The sequence below is a fragment of the Microtus oregoni genome, unplaced genomic scaffold, assembly GCF_018167655.1.
Source record: "Microtus oregoni isolate MIOR12 unplaced genomic scaffold, Mior012 000038F_ref0000394, whole genome shotgun sequence".
Lineage (NCBI taxonomy): Eukaryota > Metazoa > Chordata > Mammalia > Rodentia > Cricetidae > Microtus > Microtus oregoni.
The window spans coordinates 22,667,349-22,690,649 of record NW_024543097.1 but is presented as its reverse complement, the minus strand read 5'-3'; the positions used below and the strand labels follow the sequence as shown (position 1 = coordinate 22,690,649).

The 23,301-nt window shown below is 51.3% G+C and overlaps 1 protein-coding gene across 1 annotated transcript in view; it reads left to right on the top strand.

Moving 5' to 3' along the window:
- The window catches only part of LOC121433440 (anoctamin-7-like), a 29,466-nt gene that overhangs the window by 2,884 nt on the left and 3,281 nt on the right, over positions 1–23,301 (top strand). The window contains exons 3-20 of the mRNA XM_041631856.1: positions 2,059–2,189; positions 5,893–6,000; positions 6,649–6,785; positions 8,883–8,940; positions 10,141–10,251; positions 11,147–11,312; positions 12,744–12,834; positions 13,590–13,686; positions 14,554–14,697; positions 14,768–14,905; positions 15,438–15,536; positions 15,614–15,716; positions 17,631–17,742; positions 18,034–18,088; positions 19,488–19,585; positions 20,647–20,780; positions 21,713–21,918; positions 22,027–22,169. Coding sequence (XP_041487790.1) covers positions 2,059–2,189; positions 5,893–6,000; positions 6,649–6,785; positions 8,883–8,940; positions 10,141–10,251; positions 11,147–11,312; positions 12,744–12,834; positions 13,590–13,686; positions 14,554–14,697; positions 14,768–14,905; positions 15,438–15,536; positions 15,614–15,716; positions 17,631–17,742; positions 18,034–18,088; positions 19,488–19,585; positions 20,647–20,780; positions 21,713–21,918; positions 22,027–22,169 — 2,131 coding nt within the window. The remainder of the gene's footprint in view (positions 1–2,058; positions 2,190–5,892; positions 6,001–6,648; positions 6,786–8,882; positions 8,941–10,140; positions 10,252–11,146; positions 11,313–12,743; positions 12,835–13,589; positions 13,687–14,553; positions 14,698–14,767; positions 14,906–15,437; positions 15,537–15,613; positions 15,717–17,630; positions 17,743–18,033; positions 18,089–19,487; positions 19,586–20,646; positions 20,781–21,712; positions 21,919–22,026; positions 22,170–23,301) is intronic.

Sequence of the window (23,301 nt, the reverse complement as noted above, 5' to 3'; positions counted from 1 at the left end):
AATAAGATGGAGGTTTGTATGCAAGCATTTGTATGAACACACTTTGGTTTTTTTTTTCTTGAGTTGATAGTTTTGGGTGCTATTGCTAGGTCACAAGGGAACTCAGTGTTTAACCTTTTGTGCCAATGCCAGACTGTTTTCCAAAGAGCGAGTTACCTATCTCACATAGGAGCACAGTGTGCAAGGTCACACTCTCTCAGCACAGCACAGCAGCTACCATTGCCTCTCTTTGGCGCAGCGGGTATAAAATGTTAGAAGAAACTCAGTGTGGGAGATTCTGCTTAGGAGACATAAAGCCACACGTTTAACTAGAGTGCTGCCTCCAAATGACCCCACAGGATACGTAGTCTGCAAACCGGGCCTGTTGGAGATAAGCAAAATTTAGCATGCGGATGTTTCCACACCGGGACTGCGCAGCTGTCAGGCCCCGAGTCCCATACCAAAGACTCATCTCTACAGGGAGCCCAAGGGAGGCAGTGCAGGGTCACAACCATCATTAAGATCTTGTCTGCTGTGAAGTCCCCTGTGTTCTTATCAGGGAAAGCATCATTCTGCTTTCTCTTCTGAAGAAGAGACCCTGGGTGGCAATATCTTTTCGGTATAACTCCATCAGCCCTTTAAGCGGCCACACTTGCAGTCCTGTCTCAATGTTTAAATTGTCTGAAGTGTAACCTGGGGCCAGGACCCGAAATGATTTAAGGATGACCGTGCATGTGAGATGCATGAACCTGAGGTGTTTGCAAGCTAGAGAAACCTCTCTCTTATTTTGGCATCAGCGCCCCCCCACACACACACACACCAGCCAGGGGCTTCAGGAAAGAGCTGTCCTTCATCTCTAAGTGCACTGGTGATTGCTCACTGAGAAGGCCAATTAGTTCCATAACATTATCTCACTATTGACTGGGTGTGTGTTTTCCTAATGACTAATGGTATTGACTGTCTTTTCTTGTGCCAACTGGACATTCCATATCTTCTTCAGACAAATGTCTATTCAAACTCTTCGCCTACTTTTAAGTTGGTTGTTCGTGTGTGTGTGTGTGTGTGTGTGTGTGTGTGTGTGTGTGTGTCTGAATGGTTGTTAGATTGCAAAAGTCCTCTAAATTCTGGATGCAAGTCCCTTATCAGAAATACATTTTGGAAATAGTTTCTCCTATTCTCTGTGTTGCCTTAACCTTTTTGATGGTGTCTTCTGCTAAACTTTGTCTTAGCAACTTTGTTTTATTATTGTGCTTTTGTTTGACCCAAGAAATCACACTAACAGGTTCCGTTAGGAGTTTGGGACCTAGACTGTGGGAACCAAGCTACAGAAGGAATCCCAGGAAGACACGCCCACTTCCTCCCCAGCCTCTGTTCTTTTTTTTTTTTAATTTATTTATTTATTAAAGATTTCTGTCTCTTCCCCGCCACCACCTCCCATTTCCCTCCCCCTCCCCCAATCAAGTCCCCCTCCCTCATCAGCCCAAAGAGCAATCAGGGTTCCCTGCCCTGTGGGAAGTCCAAGGACCACCCACCTCCATCCAGGTCTAGTAAGGTGAGCATCCAAACTGCCTAGGCTCCCCCAAAGCCAGTACGTGCAGTAGGATCAAAAACCCATTGCCATTGTTCTTGAGTTCTCAGTAGTCCTCATTGTCTGCTATGTTCAGCGAGTCCGGTTTTATCCCAGGCTTTTTTCAGATCCAGGCCAGCTGGCCTTGGTGAGTTCCCAATAGAACATCCCCATTGTCTCAGTGTGTGGGTGCACCCCTCGCGGTGCTGAGTTCCTTGCTCGTGCTCTCTCTCCTTCTGATCCTGATTTGGACCTTGAGATTTCTGTCCGGTGTTCCAATGTGGGTCTCTGTCTCTGTCTCCTTTCATCGCCTGTGATCTTGATCTGCATTGCACACTCGCCTGCCTGCCCTCCAGCCCTAACTACAACTAAGAGGCAACAGCCACGGAGCAGTCCAGGCTCTCACTTCCCATCACGAGCCCTGTGTTCCAGCTGAGACACCAGCAACCCTGCCCTGGGCCCGCATTCCATCAGCAAGCACGTGCTGCCTTTGTCCCCATTGGTCCCTGCAGATTTTGTTCTGGTTTGGGAAGAAGACCTGAGGAATCAAGAGAGTCCTTCCCAGGACAAGACAGACACACATGGGATCTGGAGGGAGACCTTTCTGGAAAATCTTCGTCTGGCTGGCCTGAATGTAGACCAGGTACATGGTGGTAGGAGCAGGGCTTATAGAGATTCTGCATTCTGAAAGGAAGGCTTACTACCCAAAGATAGGAAGCAATCAGGGCCCCCAGGTCCTTCTGGATACCCACCCTTCCTGTGGCTTGAGAGCCAATGACCCCAGGCCGGCTAGAACACTGTCATGTGAGCCCTGGGTGCTGGCTGGGGCAGGCAGGTAACAGGGGATCTCAGGGTGAGGGGATGTGAGAAGCCCTGTCTTATCCCCATGCCCTTCACTGCCAGGTGTTTATATACATATTCTTCCTCCTCTGCCATCCCAGCCACCTTCCTCTGTCCCCAGCAGAGCTGTTGCCATCATAGCCCCCACCACAAGAATCAGCTGTGACACTCTGCTAATCAGATCATTCGGCACCTTGGCTTGGCTCTGTCTGTCTGACTTTTACCCATAGAGTATTGCTTCTTTCATTTTTTTTTTTTTTTTTTTTTGTGGCCTGTGAGGTTTTCCTGAGCAGCAGGTGCTGTCCAGCTTTGCTGTGGGCTGCTGGGTGCTTCCTTTAGTCCCCCTCGAGGACCCCAACAGCAGCTACCTGTTGTCAGTCATCACAGGGCGAGTGTTATATTGCATCTCTCCTGGGAGCAGGATTGAGGATCACCTGAGGTTACAGCTGTGACCACACCCTTTTTCTCGACTGGTGACCTAATTCACTCTGGGGTGAGCCAGCACCTCCCTGCTCTGAATCTCCTCAACACGTGGCATTATCAGCCTTTCCCATCTTCACCAGTCTGTTGATAGACAGCGGTACCTCACCCTAGCTTTCATTTTCTTTTTTGGTTTTGTTTTGTTTTGTTTTTTGAGACAGGGTTTCTCTGTAGCTTTGGAGCCTGTCCTGGAACTCACTCTGTAGACCAGGCTGACCTCGAACTCACAGAGATCTACGCATCTCTGCCTCCTGAGTGCTGGGATTAAAGGTGTGTGTGCGCCACCACTGCTTGGCATCCCAGCTCTCATTTTTATTTTCCCTCAGTTCTAAAGAGGTTGTGCTGTTTTACACATTTATGAGCCCTTTGTATTCCCATGAAACTTTTCTTTGACTTATCGTGAGGTACCTTCTCCCAACCATAACCCAGCTGAACCCAGTACCTAGACCTGGGCAGGATTAAAGATGCATCATACCGAACGCTCCAGCTCAGCCACACGGTACACTGTACAGGGCAGCCGTTCCCCTTGGAGCACAGCGTAGACCAGGAACTGTGCTCACAGCAGCTTCCCCGCACCCTCAGAGAGGGTGGGACCCAAATCCAAAGTCTGGTGTGCACATACGCATATTATTATGAGCAACCTGTCCTAAAAGAGATCCAGAGCTGAGCCATCTAAGGCCGGGAGCAGCTGTGAAGCCAGCTACAATCTTTTCTGCTGGGTTACTTGTCTATTTCTGCCCAGTTGTGTAGAACTCATTTGTTCTAGACATGTAGATTGCTGGTGACATGGGTCACTATTGATGTGAGTTTTGGTTTTTGTTGTTGTTTTTTTTTAAACTTTATTTTATGTGCAATGGTGTGAAGGTGTCAGATCGCCCAGGGATTGGATTTCCCTGGATTTACATACACTTATGAGCTGCCATGTGGGTGCTGGGAATTGAACCCGGGTCCTCTGGAAGAGCAGTCAGTGCTCATAACCGCTGAGCCATCTTTCCAACCCCGAGTTTGGTCTGTTTTAACTGACTGATAGAGCTTCTTTTGCCTCCTAGCCACTATTCTATTGCTGTGAAGAGACTCCACGACCAAGGCAACTCAAACAGAAAGTATTTAGTTGGGGGCTTGCTTACAGTTACAGAGACTTAGTTCGTTATCAACACGGCGGGGAGCACCTGACAGGCAAGGCTGGTGCTGGAGCAGTAGCTGAGGGCTACATCCTCATCTGTAGACAGACAGACAGACAGACTGGGCCTCACAGCCCATCCCACACACTTCCTCCCACAAGGCCACACCTCCTAATCTCTCTAATCCTTTCAAAAATTTCCACTTCCTGGGGACTAAGAATTCAAATATGTGAGCCTATAAAGGCCATTCTTATTCAAACTGGAACAGCCTCTGGCTCTGTATGTTCCATAAGTTACACACACACACACACACACACACAGACACACACACACACATCATCCATCTACCCAACCACAACCTCCCCCAACCCATTGTCCAAAGTCCCCTCAGGTTTGACAGTACAATGCAGTTCTCAGCTCTCGGCATGTCAGAACCACCCAAGGGTGCCCCAAATGACCAGGTCCACGTCTGTCCCCATGCACAGGGTACAAGTTTTTACATGGACATTCGGGGAACTGCAGATGGCTGTGATGTACAACAAGGGCCGAGAACCTCTGGAATGTTCTTTTTAAAATATGTCTACACTTGCCGGGTGGTAGTGGCACAGGCCTTTAATCCCAGCACTCGGGAGGCAGAGGCAGGAGGATCTCTGTGAGTTCGAGGCCAGCCTGATCTACAGAGAGTTCCAGGACAGGCTCAAAAAAAAAAAAAGTCTATACTCCACAAGAGGCTCTTGTTTGTGGGATCAAAAGTCTCACTTCTCCAAGGGCTCCCAGTCAGCATGGACATTTCGTGTTAGCGAATCTGGGGGGAAGCTGTAAAATTAACATGTGTCTCTAACCTAGGACAGCAATGACAGCTCAAAGGATGGCTTGGACATCCTTTATTTATACATCTGTATAAATAGGTGTATTGGGATTGTCTAGGCAGCGACGATGGACTACAGACTGCTGTACATACCCAAGTCATCATCCATCTTTCTAAGTCTACAGCAGAATCAGTATAAACCTGGGCTTACAGCGCTAGCTGGAGCTAAATCAGCAGTGACTACAAGCTCGAACAGCATAAGGCACAGACAAAACCCGACCCGGGATAGCTTTATTCTTTATTTTTATTATTTTTATTTTATGTGCATTGGTGTTTTTGCCTTCATGTCTGTGAGGGTGTCGGATTCCTCCGGAACTAGAGTCACAGACAGTTGATAGCTGCCCTGTGGGTGCTGGGAACCGAATCCGGGTCCTCTGGAAGAGCAGTCGGTACTCTTAACCACTGAGCCATCTCTCCAGCCGCAAAGCTTTATTCTTAGGTGATCGTTGTCCTTGTCTCTGTCGGGGATTCTGCTGGTCTCAGTAAACAATGTCTCGCCACGAGGAAGGCTTGTTTTGCTATAGTCTGACACATAGTTAAGTGGAGGCTTGTTGCAAAATGGAGTCAGTCTCTCTGGGTGTGGAGATCTAGTTTCATTACACTTTTGCGCAGACACGGGGGTACACGTATTTACTTAGGCATGCGGAGAACAGTGTGGATTTCGGGTCACTGAGCATTGCCAGGCAAAGCTGCATTTGCGGCCCCTTTAACCAGAAGACGGCCTAAGTCTTAGTGAGATCTCTGAGAAGCCGTGCATGGGTCCCCAGGCTTTGAGGAAGGGTCACTTTGGTTATCATTGTCTTGGGAGAGAATGCAGGTGGCATGGGCCCCAGATGTGAGGTCTCTGTGGAGGAGATGCTGTCACCACAAGCTTTCTGGGGGTAGACCTTGGAAGCGAGCATTGCCACTGAGAGGGTGCCTGGCTGTTGACTGTTAGCACCAGGGCTATGCCAGTGTTAGCCCTCTCCTAAGTGCGAATAGACACAGAGATCATAGCAACACCCTCAGGCCCTCACAGTAGCCCCTGGTACCCACAGCATGATGTCCAGGACAAGGCCACTGCAGTTCACTACATCCTCCTCGGAGCGCCCTGGGCTGTGCTCTGTTACTATGCAGAAGACCTGCGCCTGAAGCTGCCTCTGCAGGTATGGGGGTGGGTTGTGAGGGCAGAGGGAGAGGATGGGGGTCCCCACCCAGGTCTACATTTGATGGATCCTTGCACACTGGGCTCAGCTGCCAAAACTATCACTCCTTGGATGTGTTCCCACCTGGGAACCTCGAGTTTCCCTTCGATCCGCTGTCACCTGGAACACCAAAACACCCCCTGGGTGAACAGCAGATAACACCCTGCACGGCAGGCTCAGGAATTTAAAAAGCTGGCACTGGGGAGGGTAGCCGAGGCTGTAAGGCGGCTGAGTTGGCTGAGTTCTCTACAGGCCCAGAACCCACAGGACCAGGATGAAGGATAGCAGCCTCTCTGGGCCCCCAGAATGATGAGCCTGGACCACTTACAGTGGGTTTCTCCAGCATGGCTCCAGGATAGATGGAGACACACTGTTCACTCTCTTTCATTCCCTGGTGACTTGAGCAGTTCTGGTCCTCAATTTAACAAGTCAAGCAACTCTCAGAGCCCGAGGCCCCCAAAGGGGAAGGGTCTGCAACAGGATCAAGAGTAAGAGATGTCATTTCTCACTGCTGCGCCATGGACTGGAGTCCCATTTGTGGATATGGCCAGTCTCCTGCCCAGCTGTGAAGATTTCTCTCTGAACAGTTTTTTTTTTTCTTTCCCCCAGGAGTTTCCCAACCAGGCTTCCAACTGGTCGGCCACGCTCCTGGAGTGGTTGGGCATCCCCAACATCCTGCTGGAGCAGGTGCCGGACACACCTCCTGAGTACTATTCCTGCCAGTTCAAAGCAAGCAAGCTGCGATGGTATGTCATTGTAGCCCTGGTGAGCCCGGCAGGACAGCCTCCTGGGGGACCAGCTCCTATGAGGACTGGGAAGGATGTGTGAGTGAGAGTGTGAACCAACAGGATGGACGATGTATGAATGAACTGGACCGTGAATGAATGAACTGAACACCGTGCATTTTCTCAAATGCTCTCCCCACCTGGGATTTTCAGAGAACACCAGCTGAATCCCAGGTGAACAAGCCTGTGTTGGTAAGTCACCTGCATCAGTCAGGACAGGGTGGCTGTGCTGTGGAACAGACATGCCCCAGATTCTAGGAATAGGACTCATGAGACCCAAGTCACAATCCATTTCTGAGGCTATAACAAAATACCCAAAGATGGGTACTCTGTTGAGAAAAATTGGGTGCAGAGGGAATGGCTTAACAAGTCAAAATACGCCGGGCGGTGGTGGCGCACGCCTGTAATCCCAGCACTCGGGAGGCAGAGGCAGGCGGATCTCTGTGAGTTCGAGACCAGCCTGGTCTACAGAGCTAGCTAGTTCCAGGACAGGATCCAAAACCACAGAGAAACCTTGTCTCGAAAAAAAAAAAAAAAAAAAAAAAAAAACAAGTCAAAATACTTGTCGTGCAAGCCTGACAACCTGGGTTCCATCCCTGGAACCCACCCGAAGAGCCAGATGTGATGGATGATGCACATCTGCAATCCCAGAATTCCTATACTGAGATGGAGGCTAAGACACAAGTGCCCTGAAGCTCACAGACCGGTTAGCCTGGAGGACACAGTGCAGCAGGAACTAGAGACAGCTTGCCTCGACAAGGTCCCTCGGTACTGAGGCCTCCACCCGTGCACTGTGGCATGTGTACACATGGCATACACGTTATGGGAATATACATGATGTGCAGTGATTATTGCCAGCCCGCTCTTCCCTCCCGCTGTACAAAATAAACTGCTCTTTAAAAGAAGATGCTCGGTGGCGCACGCCTTTAATCCCAGCACTTGGGAGGCAGAGGCAGGCGGATCTCTGTGAGTTCGAGACCAGCCTGGTCTACAAGACCTAGTTCCAGGACAGGCTCCAAAACCACAGAGAAACCCTGTCTCGAAAAACCAAAAATAAAAAAAATAAAAAAAAAATAAAAAAATAAAAAAAAATCCAAAAAAAAAAATCCAAAAAAAATAAAATAAAAAAATAAAAGAAGATGCTCATTCAGCTTGCACATCTGGCGGCTGAAACGTCTGTATATGACACAGCACAGCAGAGAAAGAAGGGCAGTCAGGGTTGTCTGGCTTCCTTCAATAACTGAGTCTCTCACGAGACCAGAATTAGTCCCTCCTAAGAGTGGAATCCACATGGCCTCATGCCTTTGTACTGGCCCCCACTTTCCTGGAACTGCCTATGTAGACCAGGTTGGTCTCGAACTCATAGAGATCCTCCTGCTTCTGCCTCCCAGGTATGGCATTAGAGGCGTGCGCCACCCCCATGCCTGGCTTGGCCCCACTGTAAAAATCTCCACCACTTTGACCCTTCACAGCCCACGAGCTTTAGTGAGACACTCAGACCACAGCATTCCTTGCTCTGTTCCAATGTCCAGGCAAGCAGACACCGCCATCACACCTTCCCTGACTCGGGAGGGAGACAGCATGGAAGTCCCGTCACATTCATGACTGAGCAGAGCAATTGTGTGACCACATGGAGCCTGCAGCCCTAGCCCCGCCCATGGCTGCCTCCACTAATGAAGCACCCGGGACTCTTGTGACCCCTAACCATCCTCCTGGGCCTTTATTTAGCTCTTGTTTACAAGCTTCAGAGCAGACATGCTAGAGGCTTCCTGGTGGGCCGAACCTCCTCCTCAGGGCCTTGTCCTCTATACGAACTGTCTGCTTTTCCCCTGCCTTATGTGTGTGTTGTGTAGCATCTGTCGTGGCCTCCTGTCTGAGGAAAAGAAAAGGCAGAAACGAGAACTGAGTTTATCCGGCCTGGTGTATACTCCTCGGCCTCTGAGCAGGCTCTGTGTGTATATACTCTTCTCTGCCATGTCTGCTTCTGTGGCTTTACTAACGTATGGGTGGCAAAAATTCCCATGCTCTCAAATCTCTAAACTGTACTCACCCCTGCAGGTTCCTTGGAAGTGGCAACCAGGACACCTTCTTCACCAGTACCAAGAGGCACCAGATTGTAAGTGGGGTGTTCCTGCTGCAGCCCCCAATCTGACTAGGCCCAGAAAGGCCTGACATATCCCAACCACGGACTCTGACATCCTCATGGCCACCATAAGCTCCCTGTAGCCAGAGGGCCGAAGCCTGAGAGACCACCCCTGATCTTGCTGCATAGAGGGAGGATACGGCCTGCATGCAGGACGGTGGGGGTGGGGCACGTCCAGACTGCACTCAATCAGGTGAAGGCCAGCTCTCTGTCCAGTACCCTCCCCAATCTGAGGCCCAGGACAATACATGCTTATGGACCTCTGGGACAGGCAGGTAAGGCACCAGACTCAGGTGAGGTGATCCCCTTGGCTGACCAGAAGAGACAAACAAGAGGTCTCAGTATGTCCTAAGCTCATCTGTCAAAACCAGGCTATAGGGGCAGGTCTGAGGCACTGGACAGTGTTTCTCAACTTATGGGTCTCGACCCCTTTGGGGGTCAAATGACACTTTCACAGGACTCACCTAAGACCATCAGAAAACACAGCTATTTACATTGTAATTCATAACAATAAAAATTAGTTATGAAAGTGGGGCGATGTGGATCTCTGTGAGTTCGAGACCAGCCTGGTCTACAGAGCTAGTTCCAGGACAGGCTCCAAAGCCACAGAGAAACCCTGTCTCGAAAAATCAAAAAAAAAAAATTAGTTATGAAGTAGCAATGAAAACATCTTTATGGTTGGGGTCACCACAATGTGAGGGACTGTATGTATTAAAGGGCCAGGGCATTAGGAGGGCTGAGGACCACTGTGCTAGGAGGTGTGGTCCAACAGCTATGACCACCAAAGGCCACTACTGCTATGGCCACCAAGGCAGAGGTTTCCCACCCCAGACAGGTATGCTAACAGAGCTGATCCTACTAGAACAGGGCTCCATGCAGCCATGCATGACCAGGCCCAGGTTCGAAACCAGGCTGAACTCTAAGGAGTTTGCGACCAAAGCCTTCTGGGTTTGTAAGATGGGAGAATGACTGACTGTTATCCCTACCATGTGGCCACACAGGTGTGACTGTGACATAGGACCTGGATCTCAAGGCCTTGGGGACACTCCATTAATATCATTATCTGTCGCTGGGGGCCATAAGAGGTCATCCAAGGTTTCAGCACCAAGATGGGTCTCCCTACTGTGCCGTCACATGGCCAGTGATAGGCACTATCCTCCACCCATCCCACAGCTGTTTGAGATCCTGGCCAAGACTCAGTACGGCCACGAGAAGAAATGCTTCTTTGGGATCGATCAACTGCTGGCAGAAGGTGCCTTCAGCGCTGCCTTCCCCCTACATGACGTGAGTCTCAGGGCTTGGGGTTGAGCCAGGGTGGACTGCGAGTTCCCCCACCTTACCCACACGAAGCCACCCGTGACAGTCACCCTGGGGTCGGGAATACCAAATGCATAGCCTTGTAATGTGAAGTAGCCAGTGTTGGAGGCCGAGGTTCAGCTTGGTCTCCTGTCCTTGCTGGGGGTCCCCGGCAAATATACCAGGTCCCCACTTTGGGTGCTAAGTCTGGGTTTCTCGGGCAGTGTCTCTCACTAGGAAAGATAGGAAGGTCTCCAGCACCTTTCTCTCTACCCCGAAGCTGGGCAATCTGGGGCAGAGGCAGGGAGACATTCACTGTAATAGCTGTCTGGTGCTCCCCAGATACCCATTCTATCATCGCTATGATGATAAAGTGGGTGTAGAAATGTCAGGCACCCCCCCCCCCCACACACATACACACACACACACACACACACACACACACACACACACACCCCACACACACGTCTTGCACAGGCATCACTCTTCACGTCAACTGAACTGGGTGCATGAGGAGTGGCTCATAGCCTGGGTGGCACACAGCATAGGTGCCAGGCCTGGCAGCACTATTGGTCGACCTGCACCCCAGTTACTGTCCTGACCAGCTCTTTCAGTGCCTTGGACATTCAGCAATCCCCGGAGTCAAGGGAACGCAATGCACATTTCTCTTTAGACACTTTTTGGCCCCTCCCCCAGTGTGATTGTGTTTTCTCCTTACACCATCCCCTGGGATCTGTGCCATGTGCTGACCCTGGAGGGTGGAATTGTGGGTCTGGGTCAGCACTGAAGTTCCTTTCCACTCCCCGAGCTGTTCTGTGGGAGGACTAGAGGGCAGAGGTGAAACAAGCATGGAGAAGCCCAGCCCAATGGCCTCTTATTCCAGGGCCCGATCTCTGCAGCACCAGAGAACTCCCAGGTCCTGGGTCTCACCCAGCGCCAAGTCTTACTCCAGTACTGGGCTCGCTGGAGCAAATGGTGCAAGTACCAGCCTCTGGACCACGTGCGTAGGTACTTCGGGGAGAAGGTGGCTCTCTACTTCGCCTGGCTTGGTGAGTCTTGTCTTTCTGCAAGGTCTTTGTGTCATGACAACCTCCCCTCTGGGATAATTCTGCTGCCAGACCTTATTCCCCTGATAATAAAACAGACACCATGTAGATGGATTTTTCTTTGGACTGCTAGTTCACAAATAATGACACGGAGACTAAATTATTATTAAATATGAAAGCTTGGCCTTAGCTTATGCTTGTTGCGCTAGCTCTTATAATTTAAGCTAACCAATTTATTTTAATCTGTGTTCTGTTGTGTGGCTTATTACCTTCTCTCTCTGTACTACCCATGTTGCTTCCCCTGCATTTGGCTGGAGACTCCGCCTTCTTCTTCCCAGAGTTCTCTCTGTGCAGAAGTCCCGCCTATACCTCCTGCCTAGCTATTGGCCATTCAGCTTTTCATTACACCAATCACAGCAATACATTTTCTTTTTATGAAAATAATTTATTTAACTTTATTTTGCATGCATTCGTATGAAGGTATCATATCAGATCCCCTGGAACAGGAGTTACAGACAGGTGTGAGCTGCCACGTGGGTGCTGGGAATCAAATCTTGGTCCTCTGTAAGAGCAGCCAGTGCTCTTAACCACTGAGCCATCTCTCCAGCTCCCAGAAATACATTTTCACACAGTGTACAAACATTCCACAACAACACTAGACACTACACTGGGAGCCCTTTAGTTTGTAGGGTCCTCTCGACCCCCAGCTAGCACCTTTTCCCTTTTAGGAAGCTCCCTCAGGAATGTCTACCCTGAGAGAAAAGACATCCCTATGGGGAAGTCTACTCCAAGCCATTCTCTGCTGGTCTCATTCAGGCTGGCACCTTTGGGCCTAGCTGCCCTCTCTGGGATCTGCCTCTGATCCTCCTTCCCCATCCTGAGATTTACCTTTCCAGTATGGCTATGCTGGAGGACTTCTGGGGGGTGGGGGAAGGACTCTTCATCCAGGCTCCAGACAAAGACATTTTATAGGTGTCTTCCTGGCCTCACAGTGTAATAGGGACCAGGACACTTGACTGGGGTCTGGACTGACCCCACAGGAATCAGGTAAATTTGATGGATGTGGAGTTCATCAGGGGACCGGGGTGTGGTCCATTAAGATGGTAGTGGGGCAGGTTAGGTCTAGAATGACCAACATCTTCACTGGGGCTCAGACTGCAATGCATGCTGAGCCTCTCAGAAAGACACCAGTGAGCAGTTGGTTGGAAATGGGTATCGGGAGATAAAGTACCCAGTGGGATGGAGTCAGGGAGACACTGCTACTAAGTCAGCAGGGTGAGAGAGTTGAGGACAGATGCTTAGAGTCAAGCTAAGGCCAGGGAAGACTCCAAGGTCTCTCAGTATCCTGCCGGAGGTTCTGGGTCCCATAAAGCAAATACATCCCTTGGGCACACCCAATTTCTAACCTCTGTACCCCTGGCATTTCCTCTGCAGGGTTTTACACGGGTTGGCTCCTGCCTGCAGCTGTGGTAGGCACAGTGGTGTTCCTAGTGGGATGTTTCCTGGTGTTCTCAGATGTACCAACGTAAGTGTCCCTCTTACCTTGGCTCCCAAGGTTTCCTGGGCCTCACTGGGTTGTGGGACCATGGGATTCCCAAGCACCAGGCCCTGTGTAGAGCTGGGGTGGAGGTATGCGCCAAGCACAGCCTGCTCTCCCAAAGACATGGCTAGCAGGCAGACTGGACAGAGACACCGCAGGCTGACACCAGTGGACAAAGGTGCCCCAGGATAACAGATTGTCGGGGTGTCCCTAGGATGATGACAGGTTGCCAGGGGTGTCCCCAGGCTGGTACTGACACTTAGTCTTTTGTCCTTAGGATAGTATAAGACTTTTCCTATAATAACTGGCTTTGTGTTTTATTTTATTATGTAGCTGGACATCCAAATGTTACCTTTCATTATTATTGTTGCAAATTTTCAAAAACAACTGCTTTTTAAAGAAAGGATGGTAGGGTTGGAGATGTAGCTCAATTGATAGAGTGCCCGCCTGGCATGCACGAGGCCATGGCTTTGGTCCCAGCCCTTCCAAAGCCAGACGTGGTAGTGCACACCTGCAATCCCAGCACTCAGGACACGGAGACAGGGCCATCAGAAACTCAAGGAATCCTCAGCTACGTAGTTCAAGACCAGCCTGGGATATGTGAGACCCTGTCTCAAAAAATAAAACAATAACCCAAAGTTCTAGGGCTGGAAGAGCAGAGACGGCGTGAAGGGGAGGAGTGGGGCTGACTTGGGAGGGGGTGCAGCTCTTCGGTTCCTGGAACTACCTACACCCCACAGGCAGGAGCTGTGCCACAATTCCGATGGCTTTGACATGTGCCCGCTCTGCCCCGACTGTTCTTTTTGGCTGCTCTCCAGTGCCTGCTCTCTGGCCCAGGTATGGAACAAGAGACGGGGTGAAGGCGTTGGGGGCTCACAGCTCCCATAGATCCTGGCTCTACCTGTGAAGTCAGAGCCCTCGGCAAGCTCTGTTAACTTTGCTGCCCCTAACCTTAGTTACCTCTATGATACAAAGCCTCCTACTCCAGATGAGATGACGTCAAGGGACACATCTCCTGAGAGTCACGATCCAACCCACTACAGCTCCCAAGCCCCCTGATTCCTGTTTGCCTTGTATGTGAAATGTATTCCCCCCCTGGTCAAACTGTTGAGCTCTTGCCTGGGTTTGAACCCCTCCACATAAAGGCTGTAGTATGCCCGAGATAGAGGCAAGAGGATCAGGAATTCAATGTCTTCCTCAGTGGCATGGTGAGTTTGAAGGTACTCTTAATAAAATAAATAAATAAATCGGGCTGGAGAGATGACTCAGTGGTTAAGAGCTTTGCCTGCTCTTCCAGAGGTTCTGAGTTCAATTCCCTGCAACCACATGGTGGCTCACAACCACCTGCAGTGAGATTTGGTGCCCTCTTCTGGCCTGCAGGGATACATGCAGGCAGATTATTGTATACATAATAAATAAATAAAACTTAAAAAAATAAGAAATGCCTTTGCCGGGTGGTGAGAATACTGCATAAATAATAAATAAATAAAACTTTTAAAAACAAACAAACAAACAAACAAATAAACAAACCAAAATTCCCGATACCGGGTAAAACTAGGTACTTGTGGCTCCTGAGCAGAACACTTTTCCCTGTGGGTCTGGGGCATCGTGGTGGGCCTGTGTGGGAAGATGGTCCGTTAGAGAACGGGTGTGTGAGAGGACCACCCGTCCCTGGGAAGACGCGGATGCCCCTCTCCCCTCCAGGCTGGGCGGCTCTTTGACCACGGTGGCACTGTTTTCTTCAGTCTGTTCATGGCGCTGTGGGCGGTGCTGTTTCTGGAGTACTGGAAGCGGAAAAATGCCACGCTGGCCTACCGCTGGGACTGCTCGGACTACGAGGACATTGAGGTGAGTGAGCTGGGCTGGGTGGCTTCTGGCGAGGAAGGATCACACCCTACCGAGCACGGTTCCCTTCCAGGAGAGGCCTCGGCCCCAGTTCGCTGCAAGAGCTCCGACGACAGCCCTGAACCCCATCACTGGGGAAGATGAGCCCTACTTTCCTGAAAAGCGCCGTGTTCACCGCATGCTGGCTGGCTCTGTGGTCCTCCTGATGATGGTGAGGGGACCCTGCCACCCAGCATTCCCCTCTGCTTCCTGAGCCACAGGGGTCGTTCCACTCTGCCCTGGCCTGAGAGCTCCTACAGACATAAGATTCTCACTGTCCTCCGGAAAGACTCTGCCTCAGGGAAGGGCCGGAGCCCAGGGCCAAGGGATGCGCTCTCGCTCTCACAAAGGATATGTATGTACCACGAGGGGTCCTGGAAGGGCTTCACCATGTGTGGCACCCATTAAACGAGGGAACAGATTCCAAAAATGAGCATGGGGCACACTAATCAATTCGGTACCCTCTAGCCAAAGGCTGCTTTAAAGGACCCCAGCCCTCTCCAGGTATGGAACCCAATTTAGGGCTGTAAGGAGGTGGACAACATACAGAAACTACCTGGTATCCTAACCTGACAGGGCTCATGGCCAGGCTGCAGATGGGAGCCCCTGGAAAAGGAACCTGTGGGGCTGCTGGGGACCCAGAGGCCTGAGGGTGTGGGTACTGGGTCTACAGCAGGGGGCTCAGGACTTTCCTGGCCCTGCAGGTGGCCGTGGTGATTATGTGCCTTGTGTCTATCATCCTGTACCGGGCCATCTTGGCTGTCGTCGTGTCCAAGTCAGAAAATGCCTTCCTTTCCGCCTGGGTGAGTCTCCGCTGCCTGTTCTGGGGGCTTCTGACCGTGCTCCTCTGCCTGTTCCCTGATCACCTGTTCCCTATCAGGCTCCACGAATCGCCAGCCTCACAGGGTCGGTGGTGAACCTTGTCTTCATCGTCATCCTCTCCAAGGTCTATGTGGTCCTGGCCCAGGTCCTAACAAGATGGGGTGAGTACTGACCAAGGCAATAAAAACACAGACCAACTACCATGCACCCACATCCCCAAAGAGGTGTCTGAGCCGTCTCCCAGGGAGCTCCTTACATGACACGAGCAGGGAGAGGAAGGTCAAGAGCACTCAGCCAGGGGCCTTGCTTCTACCGTCCTCCCAGATCCCTCAAGCTTGTGGAGTTCTCAGACTGAGACAAGAGCCGCTAGAACAAGGACTAGGACCTCTATCAGGCGGACTGTGGGGCTGTGACCAGCTCAAGCCACTCCCAATGGTTACCAAGTGTCTGCACATCCTCTTGTCTCTGTCCGTAGGAGCTAGATGCCTCTCCCCCTGCCTCCACTTCTACTTCTGTTCCTGTCTTCAACTTTCTCTAAGAGAGAACGCTAAGAGGCCTAACTACTCATCCCACAAGACCTTGACTAAACCAGCCCTGGCCAAGGCCCTGAGGGGAGGGGACAAAGCAAACTCAGGGCACAGTGATCATGGTCGGAAAGGGAATACAGTATTATGGGATGTTCCCAGGTAGGTGCCAGGAGAGTGGTTTAGCAGTGTCCCAAGGAGAATGAGTAGGGGAATAGGAACTGGTGTAGGTGTTCCCACAATTGTGGGACTTTGGGTCCCTTTTTCCTTCAAATGACCTTTTACATTTCCACACTGGTCTTAGCAAATTTTTGTTTTTCAAGACGGTTTCTCTGTAGCTTTGGAGCCTGTCCTGGAACTTACTCTGTAGACCAGGCTGGTCTTGAACTTACAGAGATCCGCCTGCCTCTGCCTCCTGAGTGCTGAAATTCAAGGTGTGTGCCACCACTGCCTGGTGGTCTTGGCAATTTTTTTGCACTTATAATTCAGCCTTGGCCGGGCGGTGGTGGCGTACGCCTTTAATCCCAGCACTCGGGAGGCAGAGGCAGGCGGATCTCTGTGAGTTCGAGACCAGCCTGGACTACAAGAGCTAGTTCCAGGACAGGCTCCAAAACCACAGAGAAACCCTGTCTCGAAAAAAAACCAAAAAAAAAAAAAAATTCAGCCTTTAACCTTGACCAGAAACTATTCTGTCTTTGGACACTCCCCCCAACCCCAACCTTATCTATACACACTTTAAAAATGATTACATTTATTTAATGCATGTGTATATGTGCTCATGTGTCATGGCTTGTGTGTGCTATGGCACACTGGTGAGGTTTAGTTCTCTCTGGGGAAGGAACTCGGGTCATCGGGCTTGGCGGCAAGCACCTTCGTTCACTGAGCCATCTCACTGGTCCTGTACACGCTATTTTAATGAAGGCTCAAATGTTTGGTTTTAGTGTTCTGGAGTTTTTTTGATCAACTATTTCAGGTATTCCTAATTGTATTAGTTATCTTTTTTTTTGCCACTGTGACCAAAATACCAGACAGAATGAATTAAGGGAGGAATTCCGTATTCCTGATCATAGTTTCAGAGGTGACAGTCTCCCTCACAGCACAGAGGGTGTGATTCCCACAAAGCAAGGAGGGGAATACAGGACAGGATCAGGTGGCATACAGATCCCAGGACACCTTTTTCCATGCAGGCTCCAACTCCCAAATATTGTCAGTATATTATTAATCTATATGATTAATAATATTGATCCACCGATAAGGTCATAATCCTCATGAGCTAATACTCTCTGGAGAAACTACCTCACAAAAAGACCAACAGGCCTGCTTTAATCATCTAATTTAAGCAAGCAGACAATCAAGATTTACCACCGCTTTAATCAACATGTCTTAGGAAAATTTGGAAGTTAGAAATGTAGGACTGCTGTATGTTGACCCTTCCTTTAATAAATTTAACATATCTGGACAACATGGCTTCTTCCTCACCCTGGATGGTGGTGTGGTCTCACGGGAAGGGGCCAGTCTACCTGGGGAACTGAGTGCAAGCCCCATCTGCAGAGATGCACCGGACGCAGACCGCGTTCGAGGACGCCTTCACCCTCAAGGTGTTCATCTTCCAGTTTGTCAACTTCTATGCCTCGCCGGTGTACATCGCCTTCTTCAAGGGCAGGTAGGGGTCACCCTCTCCACTCGTCACCTCTCCCCTGGGCAGGCAGGAGGTCACCCTCCTGACTTGTCACCTCTCCCCTGGGCAGGCAGGGGGTCACCCTCTCGACTTGTCACCTCTCCCTGGCTCAGCTTTGCCCCACTCTGTCTGGTGTGCTCAGGGGTGGGGATGATGGGTGAGGGGGGTGGTTCGGGACAAGTCTGTGCTTCTCCCAGGCCAGGCCTCAGGGTGGGAGAGAGAGAGGTGACACTCAGAATCTAGTCCCTCACAGTCTCACAACTTGGACCCTGCTAGGTTTGTGGGATACCCAGGCAACTACCATACCTTGTTTGGAGTCCGAAACGAAGAGGTGAGTGCCGAGGACACACCTAGCCAGGGAATGGGGGCTAGGCACCCTTTGTACCCACCGAGGCCTTCATTTGATGCCAGTCCCTTTGCCCACCTCCCACCACTGTCCGAGCCAGTGGCCAGACTTACAGCTTCCCAGGACCACGACTCTTCGCACATCAGCCCCAGGTCTTGATCCACGGTCTAGAGAATGCTCACCCCATGGGTCTTAGGCCTTCTCTGCTTCAACCTAACACACACCCTAAAGGCATACAAGCCCCCCATGAGACACAGCACTGCTGAGGCCAGTACCCCACAGCCTCACTACCTGGGGTTCTCCCAGGGCTGCCATCCTCCACTAGCCCTAGTATGCTCTGCTTGTCTTTGGGACCTGGGAACCCTGGGAATCAGGAGAGCCTGGCTTCTCAGATGTGCGGTGGCCTTTGCAGAGGATCGCAGGTGGGTTCTTCTGGAGGTGACAGAGCCACAAGACACCAAAGCATAAATACCAAAAAAGGAGTAAGAAATGAACCCTATATTGCTCAGACTCCCCCCAAAATTGTCTCTACACTTCCGGCCTTGTTAGCTGAGGGCTGAGCAGGATTAAGCAGAGGTACCGGCAGGGTGGTGGGTACATCTGGAGCTGCCCACTGGTGACTGTGGAACTGGAGATGGGGACATGGGGTTCCGCCACCCTTACTGAGCACCGGATCTGAAAAACCCTTCTCTTTTTAGAGGAGGGAGAACAGAAATCTTCCCAGGGCCTGGGCCATTGTCTTCTCTTACTTCAAGGCGGCTCAGCTCCTTGAGGGGCGCTGTCCACCTTTGCATTAAGGGTAGGGAATTGTGTGGGGAGAGGCAGAGCAACCAGGCCCCTACCTCGGGAGCATGACTGTGGCTGCTGTGCAATGTGAGGTACCTCCCAACTCTTGGCGAGATGCCTAATTCAGACTGGTGTCGGCGGGGAAAGGGCTACCACGTGGTCTTGCATTGAAATTATTCAAGACTCTGCCGCTCAAGAATGGCTGGACCCAGGTGCTGCCCCCAGCACTGACTGGGTTTTTAAGGGTTTCCCACCTGGAGAGGATGACACCTCAGTGTGACTGAGGCTCCCTGGCACAGCATGCATTCCTAGAAGCTCCTGGGGTCTGATTGTTTACTGACCACATCTTGGGTCTTCCCTGGAGCTGTGGCTACAGTTGGCTGAGGAGCTATCGGGCACTAACTACAGCTGCCCAGCGGTTGCTCCCATACGTAACTGAAGTGGGGCGGGAAGGGCTGATCTCTGCAGTTCTCAAGGTGCTCCAGGCATGTCCTATGGGAGGTGGGGGTACAGAAGCCACCTTTGAGGCAAAAAGGAAGCTGGATGAGTGTGTGAGCCTGGTCCTGCCCCCAGCTCACCTGAGGTTGTGCTGTTGCAGTGTGCGGCTGGAGGGTGCCTCATTGAGTTGGCACAGGAGCTCCTGGTCATCATGGTGGGCAAGCAGGTCATCAACAATGTGCAGGAGGTCCTTGTCCCGTAAGTCACCTTCACCTTGTCCTGCAGTTTCTCGGGTGCTAGGAGACTAAAGGGGGAGGCAGGACCTGTCATCCCAGGACCTCTTTGTCATAGTGTGAGCTTCATGACAGTCTCTCCCATCCGTTGTTCTGACTGGGGTGTTGGGGAGCTCTGTCAGGGGAGTGCTCAGCGGGAGGCCACGCAGGCCAGCACACACTTCCTATTACCAGCAACCAGCAGGAGAAGGATAAGCAAGGGGAAGCTAGAGCCTCAGGCCTGACTCCTAGACTTTATGCCTGTTTCAGGTTCCCTTGTTAGGGACCAGTTCCCCATTCCTGTCCCACTGTGGAACTGTGGCCTCCCTCACAGACTGGAGTCCTTCAAAGTGTCTGCCCAGGGACAGTTTCCTGCCCGAGGCCACACCAACCCAGATGCCCACTACCACCTGCAAAAGGCAGGGTTTGCCCTGATGCTGCAATCAAGGCAGTCAGTCCCTGGAAGCATCCTGACTTCTCTGGTCATGCTCAGTGTCTGGCAGGTGCAGGTCCTGTGAGGAAGCCAATACATACAATCTGATAACTGTATAGGGATACAATTGTATCAGGAGCACCCCCATACAATCTGATAAGCAACCTATGTGTTCCATGCATGACACCTCACAATCTCTGACAAAGCCACATCCACACAGGACTGATACTTGCCTCCGAGATGTAATGCTGCCAGTATGTGGCCCCAGTATGATGAAGCCAACATACTTAAGTCCCCATGGCCTCTGCTTCCCTGGGACTCAGCTGTTACCCTCAGTAACTCCTTCCTAGCCCTGCCATGGCTCCACCCTCCAAAGGTTCCAGGGAGCTGGGGGGTTCCTTTCTTGAGGAAACAGCAGGCAGCCAGGAGGGCAAATTACATCTCGGGGCCAGGGGCCTTGGAGGAGTCTGATTCGCAAGAACTTCAGACCAGACCGCTGTCCTGCCCAGTCTCGCCTGAGAACAATGGCCCATCCAGGGTGTGTGTCCTCTCTTACTAGTTCAGCCATCAGCTGCACAGGAACAGCCAGGCCATCTTCTGCTTCCTACCTGCAGAAAGCTGAGGGGCTGCTGGCAGAAGTGGTACTCCAGGAGAAGGAAGGCTGGCATGGGGACCCACCCAGCACCTTGGGAGGCTGACTACCAGCTGCTGCCTTGTGAGGGGCTGTTCCACGAGTACCTGGAAATGGGTAAGACCCACAATACAGCTTTGCTGCCCCTGGCCTACCCTGAAATGCAATGTGTCATTGGGAGGTGAGGGCACACAAGGGCCCAGGGCCTCTAGATACCTGGAGAAGAGCTGCTTGGGCAGCAGAGCTGGGGCGGGGTTGGGGGTGGGGAAGGGGAAGTTTGGGGGATGCCTGGGAGTTGACGCTGTGTATTAGGAAAAGCAGGTCCTGGGGTAGAGCCAAGATTCTCCAGGAGGGAAGATAGGTACACCCGGGGCCATGCCAGCCTAGAGGACTAATTTCCTCCAGCTGTTCTCTCAGGTGTTAACAGTCAAGTAGTGGCCCATACCCACAGCTTGAGGGGTGTGATGGTTTTGAGGGCGGGGTTTTGCCTGACTAATACAAGGGAGATCTGGCCCAGTCATAACTTAGTGAGCACAGCGGCTCAGCAGAACACGTGACTGAGTCGCCTGGCAACCAAAGCATAAGCAGTAACAGTTGCAGGCTCTTTCTGTGGAGAAAATCAGGGTGGGTTAGGGAGAGCAGGTTGATATTATGTATCCACACACCCTCCACAATGGCATCTGAAGACCTCCCTAGCAATTTTATAGAAGACCCATGTTGCCCTTGGAGAAAAAAGGGAGGACAATCCTAAAGCCAGAGGCAGGTTTTGCTCTTCTTCCTGCCATTAGGAGTCCTTGACTTCAGGTGTACTGGGTGGCCGAAGCTGTCCAGGAGCACCAATATCAGAGCAGTGCGGATCAGGGCTCCCAGGGACCAGTCAGGAAGGTGGGCAGTGGTCCTTGCTCTGAATACAACAGGAGCGGAGGAAAATAGGGTGAAATCAACTGCTTGGTGCTTTGGTGGGCAAACTGGGCATCCCTTCCCCATTCCCGCCTGGGGTGGTCTGAAAGGTTTACCAGCTCCAGCCCGCAGCTACTCCTGTCCCGCAGTGCTGCAGTTCGGATTCGTCACCATCTTTGTGGCCGCCTGCCCGCTGGCGCCGCTTTTTGCCCTGCTCAACAACTGGGTGGAGATTCGCCTGGACGCGCGCAAGTTCGTGTGCGAGTACCGGCGCCCCGTGGCCGAACGCGCCCAGGACATCGGCATCTGGTTCCACATCCTAGCCGGCCTCACACACCTCGCCGTCATCAGCAACGTGAGCGCCCGGGCCGCCTGCAGAGTGGTGCGGTGGCGGTGGCGGTGGCGGGCGGGTGGGGCTGGTGGGGCTGGTGCTGCTGACCCTGTGCTGACCCCCTCCCCGCAGGCCTTCCTGCTGGCCTTCTCCTCGGACTTCCTGCCGCGTGCTTACTACCGCTGGACGCGCGCCCCCGACCTGCGCGGATTCCTCAACTTCACGCTTGCGCGCGCGCCGTCCACCTTCACCGCTGCACACAACCGCACTTGCAGGTGAGCGGGCAGCGGGGAAAGTGCAGGATTCGCTTTCTAGGTTGTTGATTCATCCTCCTCCCCCCATGCCCCCACTTACCCCCAAGATGTAGTGCTCTTTTGTTTGTTTCTTGAGTTGGTTTCTCATGTATCTAAGGATGGCCTCGAACTCTTAAAAATTAAGATTTTATTTATTTTTTCGAGACAGGGCTTCTCTATGTAGTTTTTATTTTTTGGTTTGTTTTTTTTGTTTTGTTTTAAAGCTTGACCTAGAACTCGCGCTCTGTAAATCAGGTTGGCCTCAAACTCACAGAGACCTGCCTGTCTCTGCCTTCCAAGTGCTGGGATTAACTTTGCATTCCACCACTGCTTGCCGGGCAAAAACAAAACAAAACAAAACAAAAACAAAACCCTTCTCCACCTGGTTCCTCGCTAGAACTTCCTGTCAGCTACTTGCTGGCTCAGTCTCCTGGCTGCAGGGGACTTTTATTTAACCAAACACATTTTTGCATCATTAAATAAGTGTTTCAGAGTGTATGCAAAAGTAACATACCTTAAAATACTATTCTAGAACACTATCAGATTTAATGGTGTATCTTCCTGACTCTGTTGGTTGTTGTGTTGTACAAGCTGGTTCTCTCGTCCCATGTGGGACCTGGAAATGGAACTATGGTCATGACGGCTTGATGGCAGGTAACATCCTACTGAGCCAGCTCGCTGGTCCTGTAGCTGCTTCTTAGGTAGATGCCTTCCCTCTGAGCATCTTTCTCCTCCTACTGAAGTACATTGTATGCTTTTTTTTTTTTGTTTTTGTTTTTTTTGTTTTTTTGTTTTTCGAGTCAGCGTTTCTCTGTGGCTTTGGAGCCTGTCCTGGAACTAGCTCTGTAGACCAGGCTGGTCTCGAACTCACAGAGATCCGCCTGCCTCTGCCTCCTGAGTGCTGGGATTAAAGGCGTGTGCCACCATCGCCTGGCCATTTTATTTTTTTAAATATTTATTTATTTATTTTCTGTATATGAGTATTCTATTTGCATGCACACCTTTATTCCAGGAGAGGGCATCAAATCCCAACTAGAGATGGTTGTGAGCCACCAGGTGGTTGCTGGGAATTGAACTCAGGACCTCTGGAAGAGCAGTCAGTGCTCTTAACTGT